This window comes from Nomascus leucogenys, chromosome 2, assembly GCF_006542625.1.
Source record: "Nomascus leucogenys isolate Asia chromosome 2, Asia_NLE_v1, whole genome shotgun sequence".
Taxonomy (NCBI): Eukaryota; Metazoa; Chordata; class Mammalia; order Primates; family Hylobatidae; genus Nomascus; species Nomascus leucogenys.
The window spans coordinates 154,612,026-154,627,095 of NC_044382.1; the positions used below are offsets into that span (position 1 = coordinate 154,612,026).

Sequence of the window (15,070 nt, forward strand, 5' to 3'; positions counted from 1 at the left end):
CTGCTCTGCTGCTGGCTGTGTGACTCTGGCCAAGTCATCCGCCTCTCTGGGCCTGCCATGAGGACCCAGCGGTCACTGGCAAGGACGATGCCCACAAAGCTGAGCCCTGCCTTGCTGTCCTACGTAAAGGATGCCCGGTCCCTGCTGGGCAGGTCAGGCCACACCTAGCGGCTGGCGCACCGCGTGGCCACAGCCCATGGTTCGGGTCTGAGTCCTGTCCGCACAGAGGACAGTCCCATATGTCATGACATGAGAACAGACATGATCAGCGTGAAGCCAGCCCTGGGTGAGCAAGGGGCCAGGCTCCTCTGGGCGGGTGCCCCTGCTACATCTGGCATGTGCCAGAATGGGAGGCGGCACCGTCCAGAGGCTGGGGGCTTCCCGCAGCAGGATCTGGAGGTTACCCGGTGAGGCCTGGTGGCAGGGAGACCCTGGCTGACGGCAGGGGAGGTCCCGCTTGGAACCAGCCGCCCAGGCCCTGAGAGGTTCAGGTTGAGCCTCTGCTGCCTCAGTCCCCTATGTCCTGCAACGCAGCCTCCTGCCTCAAGGCCCTCCCCATGGCAGGTGTAGGCATCCACCTGGGCCCCCCTGGACGCTGCCAGGACCCTGCCCTGGGGCAGTTCCTGCAGGCTGGGAGTTTGTGCCCCACACAGGGGCCTGTCCTCTCCACAGCCTGGCCAAGGACTGCTCTGAGGCTGTAAGCGGCCTTCTCACACCCCAGAAAGCTCCCCCCTCCCTCCCCCCTCCACTAGCTCTCTGCACTCCACCGCCCCTCTTCTCCCTGAGACGGGGAAGGGTCCCTGCTCCATCTGGCGGGACGCCCTCTCCCTTCCTGCTTCTCCTAGGGGCTGAGCCGAGCGTCCCTTCTAACCTTGGAGCTTCTGTGATGGCTGCGCGCAGCCTCTTCTGCTTCTGGCCCGGCCAGACCCACATGGAGAGCCTGGAAGTTCCCTGTCTAGGTGAGGGCCATCCAGCCCCTCTGCCCCACTCACCCCTGACCTTTCCTTCCAGGCTCCACTCAGGACCATGAGCACAGGCTTCCCTGGGACCCATCAAGGGCTGAGGATGGCCGTCCAGCCCACTTCCCGGGGCCCCCCTCGGACAGCTGCGTCGTCCTAGCACCAGGACGGAGGGGCCATGCCTGGGGAGCACCCCCGAGGAGCGCCGCCCCCCACCATGACCGGAGACCTGCAGCCCCGCCAAGTTGCCAGTGGCCTGGGGCGCCCCTCCCAGCCCCCACTGGAGGACAACACCCCAGCTACCAGGACCACCAAGGGACCCAGGGAGGCTGGTGGCCGGGCCCAGGCCACGGAGCTCCGCGAGGCCCAGCCAAGGCAGGCCAGGGATGGGGAGCTCAAGCCCCCACCCCTGAGAGGCCAGGCCCTGAGCAGCACCCCTGGGAAGGGGGACAGCCCCCAGACCCCGCCAGGGAGAAGTCCCTTGCAGGCTCCCTCAAGGCTGGCGGGCAGGGCCGAGGGCAGCCCCCCACAGCGCTACAGTCTGAGCATCGCCAGCTCGAGGACCAAGCCCACCCTGGACGAGACACCAGAGAATGCACAGCTGGAGGCTGCCCAGCTCCCTGAGGCGGACGCCCCCCAGGGCCCTGGGACTGGAGCTCCACTCAGGCCGGGCCTCCCAAGGACTGAGGCCCAGCCCACCGCCAAAGAGCTTGGCTTCCACAGGTGCTTCCAGGAGACACCCTCCAGCTTTACCTCCACCAACTATACCTCACCAAGCACCACCCCCAGGCCCCCAGCCCCGGGGCCCCCACACAGCAGGGGCACCAGCCCCCTCCAGCCTAGTTCCTATCCCGAATTCCAGGCCAGTGGGGCCGACTCCTGGCCTCCCGCTGCTGAGAATAGCTTCCCAGGTGCTAATTTCGGGGTTCCCCCCGCCGAGCCGGAACCCATTCCCAAAGGCAGCAGGCCCAGCGGCAGCCCCAGGGGAGTTTCCTTCCAGTTCCCCTTCCCGGCACTGCATGGGGCCAGCACAAAACTCTTCCCTGCGGATGTGGCTGGGCATGCATTCACTGATGGGCCACTGGTGTTTGCCTTCCATCAGCCCCAGGGAGCGTGGTCAGAGGAGGCTGTGGGCACGGGCCCTGCCTACCCGCTGCCCACCCAGGCTGCGCCCTCACCCCTGCCCTGCTACCAGGGCCAGCCAGGTGGCCTCAACCCCCACAACGACCTCAGTGGTGCCCTCTCTCCCTCTGGAGCTGCTCACTCGGCCCCGAGACCCTTCTCTGACAGTTTGCACAAGAGCCTGACCAAAATTCTTCCCGAAAGACCACCTTCAGCCCAGGATGGGCTGGGGAGCACAAGAGGGCCCCCTAGCTCCCTACGCCAGAGGCACTTTCCAGGGCAGGCATACGGAGCCAGCAGGGTGGACACCAGCCGGGGGCCTCTGGACACCGAGCTGGCTGCCCCAGGGCCCTCACCCGCCAGGCTACCCCAGCTGTGGGACCCCACGGCAGCCCCTTACCCCACACCTCCTGGGGGCCCCCTGGCTGCCACCAGGAGTATGTTCTTTAACGGCCAGCCCAGCCCAGGCCAGCGGCTCTGCCTCCCCCAGAGTGCCCCCCTGCCTTGGCCCCAGGTGCTCCCGACTGCCAGGCCAAGTCCCCATGGAATGGAGATGCTGAGCCGGCTGCCTTTCCCCGCGGGGTCCCCCGAGTGGCAGGGGGGCAGCCAAGGAGCCCTGGGCACTGCTGGCAAGACACCGGGACCCAGAGAGAAGCTGCCAGCCGTGAGAGGCAGCCAGGGCGGCTCCCCAGCACTGTTCACCTACAACGGAATGACAGACCCTGGGGCTCAGCCCCTGTTCTTCGGGGTGGCCCAACCCCAGGTTTCACCCCACGGGACACCTAGCCTGCCCCCACCAAGGGTGGTGGGAGCCTCCCCCAGTGAGTCCCCGCTGCCGTCACCAGCCACCAACACGGCTGGCAGCACCTGCTCTTCCCTGTCGCCGATGTCCAGCAGCCCAGCCAACACCAGCTCAGAGGACAGCCAGCTCCCCGGCCCCCTCGGGCCCTCGGCCTTCTTCCGCCCACCCACTCACCCCCAGGAGACGGGCAGCCCCTTCCCGTCCCCAGAGCCCCCCCACTCCCTCCCCACCCACTACCAGCCAGAGCCAGCCAAGGCCTTTCCTTTTCCCGCAGATGGGCTGGGAGCCGAGGGTGCCTTCCAGTGCCTGGAGGAGACCCCCTTTCCCCACGAGGGCCCTGAGGTGGGTCGGGGAGGGCTGCAGGGCTTCCCCCGCGCGCCGCCCCCGTACCCCACACACCACTTCTCCCTCAGCAGCGCCAGCCTGGACCAGCTGGACGTGCTGCTGACCTGCAGGCAGTGTGACCGCAACTACAGCAGCCTGGCGGCCTTCCTGGCGCACCGGCAGTTCTGTGGCCTGATCCTGGCCAGGGCCAAGGATGGCCACCAGCGGTCTCCAGGCCCCGCGGGGCTCCCCTCGCCCACCGCTGCCCCCAAAGTCCCTGCCGACTCACATCTGGGCTTGCTCAACCACACGAAGACCTTCCTGTTAGCTGGGGACGTCCAGGCTGAGGGCAAAGACGACCCCCTGAGGACCGGCTTCTTGCCCAGCCTGGCCACCACCCCCTTCCCGCTCCCTGCCTCGGACCTGGACATGGAGGATGACGCCAAGCTGGACAGCCTCATCACCGAGGCGCTCAACGGCATGGAGTACCAGTCAGACAACCCCGAGATCGACAGCAGCTTCATCGACGTCTTTGCGGACGAGGAGCCCTCCGGCCCCAGAGGTCCCAGCACTGGACAGCCCCTTAAGAGCAAGGCGGGGGTGACTCCGGAGAACAAAGCTCCGCCCCCGCTCCCAGCAGCCACGCCGGACCCCCAAACCCCCCGCCCTGGGGACAGGGGCTGCCCAGCCCGAGGCAGGCCCAAAACGCGTTCCCTGGGTCTGGCCCCCATCGAGGCGGATGCGCCCAGCCAGGGCAGGCAGCAGAGGAGAGGGAAGCAGTTGAAGCTGTTCGGGAAGGATCTGGACACGGCCAGCGCAGCAGAGGGGTCGGGCGGCGGCAGCAGAGCCTCCGGCCTGAGGCCCAGGAGGACGGGCAGTCTCGGGCAGCAGCCCCCACCCCGCCCCCGGGGCCTTAGAACTCAGGCCCCCGAGAGCCGTGCAGACCCCGCCCCCCAGGTCCCGAGAGCCGCCGCCCTCCCCGAGGAGACCCGGAGCTCCCAGCGCCTCCGGCTGCCCCCCAGGAAGGACCCCAGGAAGAGGAAGGCTCGGGGCGGCACCTGGGGCAAGGAGCTCATCCTGAGAATCGTGCAGCAGAAGAACAAGCGCTACCGGCGGCTGGGGCGGCAGGCGGGCAGGCGCAGCTCCCTGGCGGCGGAGAGGCCCCAGCCCCGTGCTGAGGACCGCAGGCTCCGCGAGTACGACTTCGCCTCGGAGTCCGAGGAGGACGAGCAGCCTCCGCAGCGGGGCCCCGGCTTGAGAGGCCGGAGGTGCCGAGGCGAGAAGACGAAGGAAGTGGACTTGACCCAGGGTCCCAGAGACGATGAGCAACAGAAACCCGGGAAGGCAGTGAGGCAGGAAGCCGGCAGGGACAGAGCCCCCCCGAACCCCGAGGAGCCAGGCAGGCCTCGCCCGGGCCCCAGCAGGAGCCCTCAGGCCCATGGCCCATCTCGAAGACTGGAGGTGGGAGCAGCCGCCAGGGAGAGAGGCCCCAAGTGTGCTGATCGCTCTTCAGTGGCCCCCAAGGACTCCCTGCAGGTCCCCACCAACAGCGAGACCTCAGAGGAAACCCGCCCATCGCTGGACTCCCCCCAGGAGGCCAAGGAGCCTGAAATTGCCAAAGAATCACCCCCGGACACCACAGAATTCACGGAGGCTTTGCATTCTCCTCCAGCCGCCTGTGTGGGAGAAATGGGAGCAAGCCCCCGTCTCCTGACGCCAGAGCAGCCGCAGCCCAGCAGACATGACACCGGCGCCCCCAAGCTATCGGGAAGCCTCGCCAACAGGGCGGCCCACGGACGCTCACGAACGCCAGGTGTGGGCAGCCTGCTGGGTGGTCCTGGGTGCACACAGGCCCCAGTCTCCCCCAACAGTGAGGACCCCCCTGCCCACCAGCCTGGGGAATTTCTGGCACCCATGGCTAATGCCTCAAGTACCGCCTGCCCCAAACCCAGTGTTCTGTCTTCAAAGATTTCCAGTTTTGGCTGTGACCCTGCTGGTTTTAACGGAGACCCCTTGGGGATTCCAGTTGCCAAAAAGGGGCCTCAGCCCTACAGCAGCCCCCACAGTGAGTTGTTCCTCGGACCCAAAGACCTGGCTGGCTGTTTCCTGGAAGAACTGCACCCCAAGCCCTCAGCCAGGGATGCCCTGCTGGCCAGCAGCTCCTGCCTTTGCCAGGACGGTGAGGATGCCGATTCCCTCGAGCCACAGCTGCCGAAGAGCCCACCTGGCACGGATGAGACGGACCCAGGCAGAGCTGCATCGCCACTGACCCTGGAGTCCACATCCCTCTTCCCAGACCTGCCGGTGGACAGATTCGACCCGCCGCTCTATGGCAGCCTGTCTGCGAACAGGGACTCCCGGCTGCCGTTGACATGTGCCGACCCTCCCCAGAAGACGGTGCCGTCAGATCCACCGTACCCCTCTTTTTTGCTGCTTGAGGAAGTATCCCCGATGCTGCCTAGCCATTTTCCTAATCTGTCAGGGGGAAAGGTGCTCAGTAAGACATGTCCCCCTGAACGGACAGTGGCTCCTGGCACCGCCCCGTCTTTGCCTGGGAAGGGGAGTGGATGTAGTGTTGCTGTTATGAGTCACCTGTCCGAGGACGAACTGGAGATCCAGAAATTGGTCACCGAATTAGAAAGTCAGCTGCAAAGGAGCAAAGACACACATGGGGCCCCGAGAGAGCGTGGAGAACCTGGGTCTGTGGACAGGCTGGAGCTGGGCACAGGCACAGAGCCACCCTCCCAACGGCGCACCTGCCAGGCCACCGTGCCCCACAAGGACACGTTCTCGGCAGCTGACCTCACGCGCGTTGGGGAATCCACTGCACATCGGGAGGGTGCGGAATTGGCTGTGGCCACCGTGGAAGGGGTTCAGGGGAGGCCCGGGGGGACGTGGCCCTGCCCAGCCTCCTTCCATCCGGGAGACGCAGCCCTTCTCCCCTGTGCCCAGGAAGACTTGGTTTCTGGGGCTCCTTTCAGCTCCAGGGGAGCCAACTTCCATTTTCAGCCAGCGCAGAAAGCCAGAGCCTCCAAGACTGGACTTTGCCAGGCAGAAGGAGACAGCGGGCCCCCCCAAGATGTCTGCCTGCCTGACCCCAGCAAGCAGCCTGGGCCACAGCTGGATGCTGAGAGTTTAGCAAAGTGCAGCCCCGACCAGGAACTTTCATTTCCTAAGAATAAGGAGGCCGCCAGCTCACAAGAAAGTGAAGACTCCCTGCGGCCGCTTCCCTGTGAACAGAGAGGAGGGTTCCTCTCAGAATCCGGCACAGCAGACGGGCCCCGCCAAGAGGCCCCTGCTCCAGAAGCTTTTGGCAGCCCTGGTGTCCATCTGGCCCCTGACTTGGCATTTCAGGGTGACGGGGCTCCATCTCTGGATGCCACCTGGCCTTTTGGTGCCAGTCACAGCCATGCTGCCCAGGGACATTCTGCAGGCAGAGCAGGTGGGCACCTCTACCCCACGGCAGGGAGGCCTGGCTTTGAGGGTAATGAGCTTGCACCGCCGGGGGCGTCCTCACTGACTGTCCCCCGGGGCAGGGAGGCTTGGTTGGTTCCTGTGCCAAGTCCTGCCTGTGTGTCCAACACCCACCCCAGCAGGAGGTCCCAGGACCCAGCTTTGAGCCCCATACGTCAGCTCCAGCTCCCAGGGCCTGGAGCGGCTGAGAGTACAGATGGCATCCTGGGCTTGCAGGGGCTGACACCTGCTGCCCAGAGCCCTCCACGAGTGAACCCCTCAGGTCTGGAAGGGGGCACTGTGGAAGGAGGGAAGGTGGCCTGTGGCCCTGCCCAGGGCTCCCCAGGGGGTGTGCAGGTGACAACTCTCCCTGCAGTGGCCGGACATCAGCTGGGGCTGGAGGCAGATGGACATCAGGGCTTGCTTGGCCAAGCTGAGAAAACCCAGGGTCAAGGCACAGCCAACCGGCTTCAGCCAGAGAACAGGGTGAGCCCAGGGGGGACGGACAACCACGCCTCAGTCAGTGCCAGTCCCAAAACAGCACTGGCCAGCCCCGCCGAGGGTGCAGTCCTGCTAGAGAAACGCAAGGGAAGCAGGGCAGCCATGAGCCTTCAGGAGGAGGCCCAGCCCACCCCAAGCCCCCTGTCCCCTGATAGGGAGTCCCTGGCGCTGGCCTTGACAGCAGCCCACACCCGAAATGGATCTGAGGGCCGGACTCCAGAGAGGGCGTCCAGCCCCAGCCTGAACAAGCCGCTGCTGGCCACAGGGGATAGCCCAGCACCCTCTGTCGGGGACCTGGCTGCCTGCGCCCCCTCACCCACTTCAGCCACCCGCATGCCCTGCAGCCTTGGGCCCCTGCCCCATGAAGACCCACTTACCTCGCCTTCCAGTGCCACCAGGGCCCAAGGTGGGCTGGGGGGGCAGCTGCCAGTGTCTCCATCCTGCAGGGACCCTGCCGGCCCCCAGCACCTGCTGGCCTGTTCTCCTGCCTGGGCACCTCTGGAAGAGGCAGATGGTGTTCGAGCCACGACAGATACTGGGGCTGAGGATTCCCTGGTGGCCCCCCTGTCCTTGACGACAAGCCCCTGCGATCCCAAGGAAGCCCTGGCTCGTTGCCTTCTCCAGGGGGAGGGCAGCCCCCTGGAAGACCCGTCCTCCTGGCATCCTGGCTCCATCAGTGCTGTAACCTGCACTCACGGTGGGGACAGCCCCAAAGACAGTACTTTAAGAATTCCAGAGGATTCCAGAAAAGAGAAGCTGTGGGAATCTCCTGGCCAAGCCACCTCTCCTCGCCTGGCGGGGGCCGTCTCCCCCAGCGTAGCCGTCAGGGCTGCCGGCCTGTCCAGCACTCCCACCGAAGATGAGGCACAGGCAGGCAGGGGACTCCCAGGGCCAGACCCCCAGAGCAGGGGAGCCCCGCCCCACACCAACCCTGACAGGATGCCCAGGGGCCACTCCTCGTATTCTCCAAGCAATACTGCCCGCCTCGGCCACAGGGAGGGCCAAGCTGTCACAGCTGTGCCCACTGAGCCTCCCATGCTACAGGGTGCAGGGCCGGACTCCCCCGCCTGCCTGGAAGGTGAGATGGGGACCAGTAGTGAGGAGCCGGAGGAGCCAGGGACCCCTGAGACTGGGCACTCTGGTGTTACCAAGATGCCCAGGGTCACCTGCCCTTCCACAGGACTGTGCTTGGGAAGAACCACAGCTCCAAGCAGCACAGCCCGTGACTTCCAGTCTGACTCCCCCCAAAGCCACAGAACTGCCTCCCACCAGACTCCCCAGGGGGACCCCCTCAGCCCCCAAGACCTCAAACAGAGGCCCCGTGGCTATAAAAAGAAGCCTGCATCTACAGAGAACGGCCAGTGGAAGGGCCAAGCTCCACACGGGCCTGTGACCTGTGAGGTCTGCGCAGCCTCCTTCCGCTCTGGGCCAGGCCTGAGCCGGCACAAGGCCAGGAAGCACCGGCCACACCCGGGAGCCCCCTCGGAGCCGAGCCCAGCAGACTTGCCTGCTCAGCAGCCTCTAGAGCCCCTAGCCCAAAAGTGCCAGCCCCCCAGGAAGAAAAGCCGCAAGGTGCCTGGGAAGGAGAGACCAAATCACTCGCGGGGGGACCCCAGCCACGTCACCCAGCCACCGCCTGCCCAGGGCTCAAAGGAGGTTCTCAGAACACCGGGCTCCCCACACAGCCAGCAGCGGCACCCACCAAGCCCTACTGAACATGCGGTAGATGTGAAGGCTCCAGCCTCCAAGCCGAGACCAGACCAGGCCGGGGAAGATGAGCTCCATCCCAAACAGGCAGAGAAAAGAGAAGGCCGGAGGTGGCACCGAGAGCCCACCGAGGACTCTCCTAGCCACTCAGAAGGGAAGTCAAATAAGAAAAAGGGAAAGCCGAGAGGGAGAAGGCTCCGGGAGGAGAGCGCTTTTCCAGTCTCTCCTGATGTGATTTCAGATGGGTGCAGCTCCAGACCGTCCCCTGCAATGGCCAGTTACGCAGCCCCTCCGAGCCACTGCCTCTCTGTGGAAGGAGGGCCTGAGGCTGACAGGGAGCAGTCACCTCGCTTGGCCACTCTGGGACCTGGGGTGATGGAGGGTGCAGCGGAGACTGACCTGGAGGCTCTGTGTGCAGGGGAGACTGGGGCCCAGAAGCCACCTGGAGATGGGATGCTCTGTCCAGGGAGGATGGACGGTGCAGCTCTGGGGGAACAGCCAGCTGGGCAGAAGGGGGCCTCGGCAAGGGGGTTCTGGGGACCAAGAGAGACCAAGGCATTGGGTGTGTGCAAAGAGTCTGGGAGCGAGCCTGCAGAGGACAGCAGCGGGGCCCACAGCCGATCAGAGGAAGGCGTCTGGGAGAACACGCCCCCCTTGGGCCCCCTGGGTTTTCCTGAGACTTCCAGCTGTCCGGCGGACAGTACCACCAGCAGCTGCCTCCAGGGCCTCCCGGACAACCCAGACACCCAGGGTGGAGTCCAGGGGCCTGAGGGCCGCACTCCTGATGCCTCCAGCTCTGGCTCCAGTGCCAGGGATCCTCCCAGCTTGTTTGATGATGAGGTCTCCTTCTCCCAGCTCTTCCCTCCAGGCGGCCGCTTGACTCGAAAGAGGAACCCGCGTGTCTACGGGAAGCGCTGTGAGAAGCCAGTGCGCCCGCTGCCAACCCAGCCCAGCTTTGAGGAGGGCGGCGGCCCCACGCTGGGCCCAGCCCGCCTGCCCACGGACCTCAGCGACTCCGGCTCCCTCTGCCTCTGCCATGAGGACCCGTGGGAGGACGAGGATCCCGCAGGTCTGCCCGAGTCCTTCCTCCTGGATGGGTTCCTCAACAGCAGGGTGCCTGGCATTGAGCCCTGGGCGCCTGGCCTCAGCCTGTGGGCCCTGGAGCCCAGCAGGGAAGCCGGTGCAGAGAAGCTGCCCTCCCACTGCCCCGAGGACGATCGGCCCGACGCCATTCCTGAGCTGCACATGGTCCCAGCGGCTTGGCGAGGCCTGGAGCTGCCGGCTCCTGCCGATGACTCCTCCTCTTCTCTCGGAGATGTGAGCCCCGAGCCCCCCAGCCTGGAGAGAGAACGCTGTGAGGGTGGGCTTCCCGGGAACACCCACCTGCTGCCGCTCCGTGCCGCGGACTTTGAGGTGCTCAGCACCAAGTGTGAGATGCAAGACCTGTGCTTTCTGGAACCCTTCGAAGACCCCGTGGGTCTCCCCGGCCCCAGCTTCTTAGACTTCGAGGCCACGACGAGCTCACAGGGGCCACAGAGCCAAAGGACAGAGGAAACTGCAGGGGCAGGGAGGGCCCAAGGCAGAGGCCGGCCGGCCAAGGGCAAGCGGGCGTCCTACAAGTGCAGAGTGTGCTTCCAGCGCTTCCGCAGCCTGGGCGAGCTGGACCTGCACAAGCTCGCCCACACGCCCGCGCCGCCGCCCACCTGCTACATGTGCGTGGAGCGCAGGTTCGGCTCCCGGGAGCTGCTGCGGGGGCACCTGCAGGAGAGGCACGCGCAGAGCAAGGCGGGGCCCTGGGCGTGCGGCATGTGCCTGAAGGAGGTGGCCGACGTCTGGATGTACAACGAGCACCTGCGTGAGCACGCGGTCCGCTTCGCCCGCAGGGGGCAGGCGCGGAGGTCCTTGGGGGACCTGCCCGGAGGCCTGGAGGGCAGCAGCGCTGTCGCCCACCTTCTGAACAGCATCATGGAACCCGCGCCCAAACACCACAGGGGCAAGCGCTCCGTCGGCAAGGCCGCCGGGACCCCGGGAGACCCGTCGGGGCAAGAGGGAGAAGCCAGGAAAGAGAGCCCGGGCGAGAGGGCGAAACCCCGAGCACGCAGCGCCCCCAGCAACCCAGACGGGGCCGCGACACCAGACAGCGCCTCTGCCAACGCCCTGGCTGACTCCGGCAGCCCGGGCCCCCCCAAGACGACCCCCAGCCCGTCCCCCGACCCCTGGGCCGGCGGGGAGCCCCTCCCGCAAGCCACCCCGGTGCACGAGGCCTGCAAGGACCCATCCCGCGACTGCCACCACTGCGGCAAGCGCTTCCCCAAGCCCTTCAAGCTGCAGCGCCACCTGGCGGTGCACAGCCCGCAGCGCGTCTACCTGTGCCCCCGGTGCCCCCGGGTCTACCCCGAGCACGGGGAGCTGCTGGCACACCTGGGCGGGGCGCACGGGCTGCGGGAGCGGCCGGAGCTGCAGCACACGCCGCTGTATGCCTGCGAGCTCTGCGCCACGGTTATGCGCATCATCAAGAAGTCCTTTGCCTGCAGCTCCTGCAACTACACCTTCGCCAAGAAGGAGCAGTTCGACCGCCACATGGACAAGCACCTCAGGAGGGGGCGGCAGCCCTTCACGTTCCGCGGCGTGCGGAGGCCGGGAGCGCCGGGACAGAAGGCCCGGGTCCTCGAGGGCACACTGCCCAGCAAACGGCGCAGAGTGGCCATGCCTGGCAGCGCCCCTGGGCCCAGCGAGGACAGGCCTCTTCCCCGGGGAAGCAGCCCCATCCTGAGTGAGGGCTCCCTCCCGGCTCTGCTCCACCAGTGCTCGGAGGTGGCTCCCAGCACCACCAAGGGATGGCCCGAGACCCTAGAGAGGCCTGTAGACCCCGTGACCCACCCGATCAGGGGTTGTGATCTGCCATCCAACCACCAGGAGTGTCCCCCACCGTCTCTGTCTCCCTTCCCAGCTGCCTTGGCTGATGGCAGAGGGGACTGCGCACTGGACGAAGCCCTGGAGAAGCCAGAGAACGAGGCTTCCCCAGGCATCCCCGGGCCTCTTCTCCAGCAAGCTCTCCCTCTGGGGGCATCTCTGCCGCGGCCGGGAGCCAGAGGCCAAGATGCAGAGGGAAAGAGGGCTCCTCTCCTGTTCTCAGGGAAACGCAGGGCCCCGGGTGCCCGTGGCAGATGTGCCCCTGACCATTTCCAGGAAGACCACACCCTGCTTCAGAAAGAGAAGGAGGTGTCCTCAAGCCACATGGTGTCTGAGCGGGGGCCCAGAGGCGCCTTCCACAAGGGCAGCACCTCCAAGCCTGCGGGCTGCCAGAGCTCATCCAAGGACAGGTCGGCAGCATCCACCCCCGGCAAAGCATTCAAGTTCCCGGTGCACCCAAGGAAGGCGGTGGGGAGCCTGGCACCCGGGGAGCTGGCCCGTGGCACAGAGAATGGGATGAAGCCCACCACCCCCAAAGCCAAACCAGGCCCCAGCTCCCAGGACAGTGGAAGCCCTCGCCCCGGCACCAAGACAGGAGGTGGCAGCCAGCCCCAGCCAGCCAGTGGGCAGCTCCAGAGCGAGACAGCCACCACTCCAGCCAAGCCCAGCTTTCCCAGCAGGAGCCCTGCACCAGACAGGCTCCCCCCTCGAGCCCAAGCCAAGAGCTGCACCAAGGGGCCAAGGGAAGCTGGTGAGCAGGGGCCCCACGGGAGCCCAGGTCCCAAAGAGAAGGGAGAGAGCAGTGTGAAGAGGAAAAAGGGCCAGGTCCCAGGGCCAGCCAGGAGTGAAAGTGTGGGGAGCTTCGGGAGAGCCCCCCCGGGCCCTGACAAGCCCCCCCGGACCCCTCGGAAGCAGGCAACTCCCAGCCGTGTGCTCCCGACCAAGCCCAACAGCCAGAACAAACCCAGGCCGCCACCCTCAGAGCAGCGGAAGGCAGAGCCGGGCCACACACACAGGAAGGACAGACTGGGCAAGGCCTTCCCCCAGGGGAGACCCCTGCTCAGGCCCCCCAAGAGGGGCACAGCTGTCCACGGTGCTGAACCTGCCGAGCCGCACACCCACCGGACGGCCGAGGCCCAGAGTGACCTCCTCAGCCAGCTCTTCGGGCAGAGGCTAACTGGCTTCAAAATCCCTTTAAAGAAAGATGCTTCTGAGTAATTTCTAGGAGCAAGAGCCTGGGAGCAGAGCTGGGGGTTCCTGTCTAGGCCTGCCTCCTTGGCCAGCTCCGGCTCCCTGAGATGGTCCACTCTGTGGCCACTTGACTTCTTGTGCAACTGCTCAGGCCTTGATGTCAGAGCTGAGGTGGTGATGCTTTGAACAGGGCCCAGGGTGGGCAGCATTCCCTTTCTTGCTGGAAGGCTGGGGGTGAAAGACGGGGCCACTGCAGCCATTTTGAGTCCACACTGCTGTTTTCTTGGTACGAAGTACTTGAAGAGACAGCAGCCCATCCCCCCAGCCCGCACCCCTGCGCCCTGTGGGCACCGACACCATAGAAGCCAACGTTTGGAGATTTGCACAACCTCCCGTTCCCCACATGGAGAAGGGAAGTAAGTTGAGGCAGCCGTGGGATGGTGGCATGTTCCCTCTTAGTCTTGCTGCTGTTGCTGGAATTCCAAAGTGACCTTAGAAACCACGTGGGGGAAGGCAGTGCTCACTACTTAGAAGGGTTGCTTCTGAGCCGCCTGGTCCCCCAAGAGCACAACAGGCCTCCTCCCTCTGACCACAGGGTCATGCCTCCTCCCTCTGACCACAGGGTCATGCCAGCCTCCATTTGCGCTGCGGGACAAAAGCCCATCTCTAGCGCACCTTGACCCCAGGAACCGGGTTCCCATATGGAACTGGGAAGAAACCGCCCCTGTGCCAGCTCCCGCGGGTCCTCCCCGTTCCCCCCCAGCCTCCACAGCCGCCCTCTACAGCCTCCCTGCTGTACGGAGCTCTGGGCTCCACCTATCTGCAATGTTACTCTGAAGTTTCTGGTGCTATTTTCGTGTTGTAATGTGAATACAGGCTTCCTTGATTTTTTTTTTTTAATGGGGGTATTGGGTGGGACAGACAGGGTCAGGGAGGTCCCACCATGGCTGCATCGAGGGCACGGGCACCTGCGTGGCGGCGCTCTCCCTGACTCCCCTGCCGGGCTGCAAGCCCGAGGTCTGTGCTGCCGGATGGAGATGCTCAGGGCTGGGGCTGCAGAGCCGCTGCCCCGGCCAGGGCAGCCTCGTGCACTGACCTGACCCAGGCCCGGGACGCACGTGTCCTCTCACAGAGTCGTGCCTGTGAAGGTGGGTCGAAGGGTGAGAGGGCTTCCTTCTCTCCATAAGTATCTTGAAGATCCATGGTTTGTTTTGCTCTATTGTTTAGTTTTTACTTTGGGTGCAATGTGTATGTCAAAAGTTTTTATTTTGATATTTGAAAGAGACCAAATCAGGCCCAGACCACCTCTCTGGAAGGTGCTGTGGGCCGTTCAAAATGCCTCCTGCCTCCAGAGTGTCATAAACCAAGCGCGGAGGGTGCCCGAGGTCGTACTGTAAACATCATAGTGACTTGTCTTTTCAAATATATTCCCACTATTTTCGCAGAAAACCTCCAGTTGTGTGACGTCTGTCCTCCCGCTGGCCCCCACCCCTGGCCTGCACCTCCCTGAGCCTCAGAACTTGGCTCCCAGGTTGTCCGCGCCGGCTGCCACTCTCAGGCCACCGTGGGCCAAGTGCCCAGCCAGGGCTGCGGGGCCTCGTGCAGGACCCAGTGATGCAACCATGGCTGTGTCCTAAGAACACACCTTCAGCAGTGGGGGGTGGCCAGGTTTTCCAGAAAAGGGCAAGCCCACCCCAGCCATCCTCGCTGAGGCCCCCCCTCACCCCAGAGGAGGAACAAAGGGGAGGCTGAGGTGCCCTGGCACCCCTCCCCCACATCAGAAGCAGCCCGGGGGGCCCAGGAAGCGATGGGGCTGGGCTGAGGGAGGGTGGGCCTGGGGCCTGGGCTCTGCCACCCTTGGGCCTCCCCCCATGCATCCGTCTGGTGCGAGTTTTCCAGCCTTCACATGCCAGGACACAGCCCTCCCAAGCTGGGGAGACAGGCCCCCTCACCTACACAGAGATGCAGCCTTGTCCCCTCCTCCCTCCCACTCTCTGGTCCCTGCAGGTGTCCACACGTCCCTGCCTCAAAGCCTGCTCCCTCATGTGCCCTTCCAAGCTTCTCCTGAGACTGTCTTCTGGAATGTTTTGTGGAAGTG

At 65.4% G+C, this 15,070-nt stretch overlaps 1 protein-coding gene across 1 annotated transcript; it reads left to right on the forward strand.

Moving 5' to 3' along the window:
* Window positions 1-1,064: 1,064 nt before the first annotated feature.
* On the forward strand, window positions 1,065-14,421 carry ZNF469 (zinc finger protein 469). Its single transcript, XM_030820086.1, has one exon. It carries the CDS (start codon window positions 1,138-1,140, stop codon window positions 12,997-12,999), a length of 11,862 nt encoding a protein of 3,953 aa, XP_030675946.1. The 5' UTR covers window positions 1,065-1,137; the 3' UTR covers window positions 13,000-14,421.
* Window positions 14,422-15,070: the final 649 nt, after the last annotated feature.

Coding starts and splice junctions, on each gene's coding strand:
- ZNF469 (XM_030820086.1), top strand. CDS start 1,138: ATGCCTGGGGAGCACCCCCGAGGAGCGCCGCCCCCCACCATGACCGGA.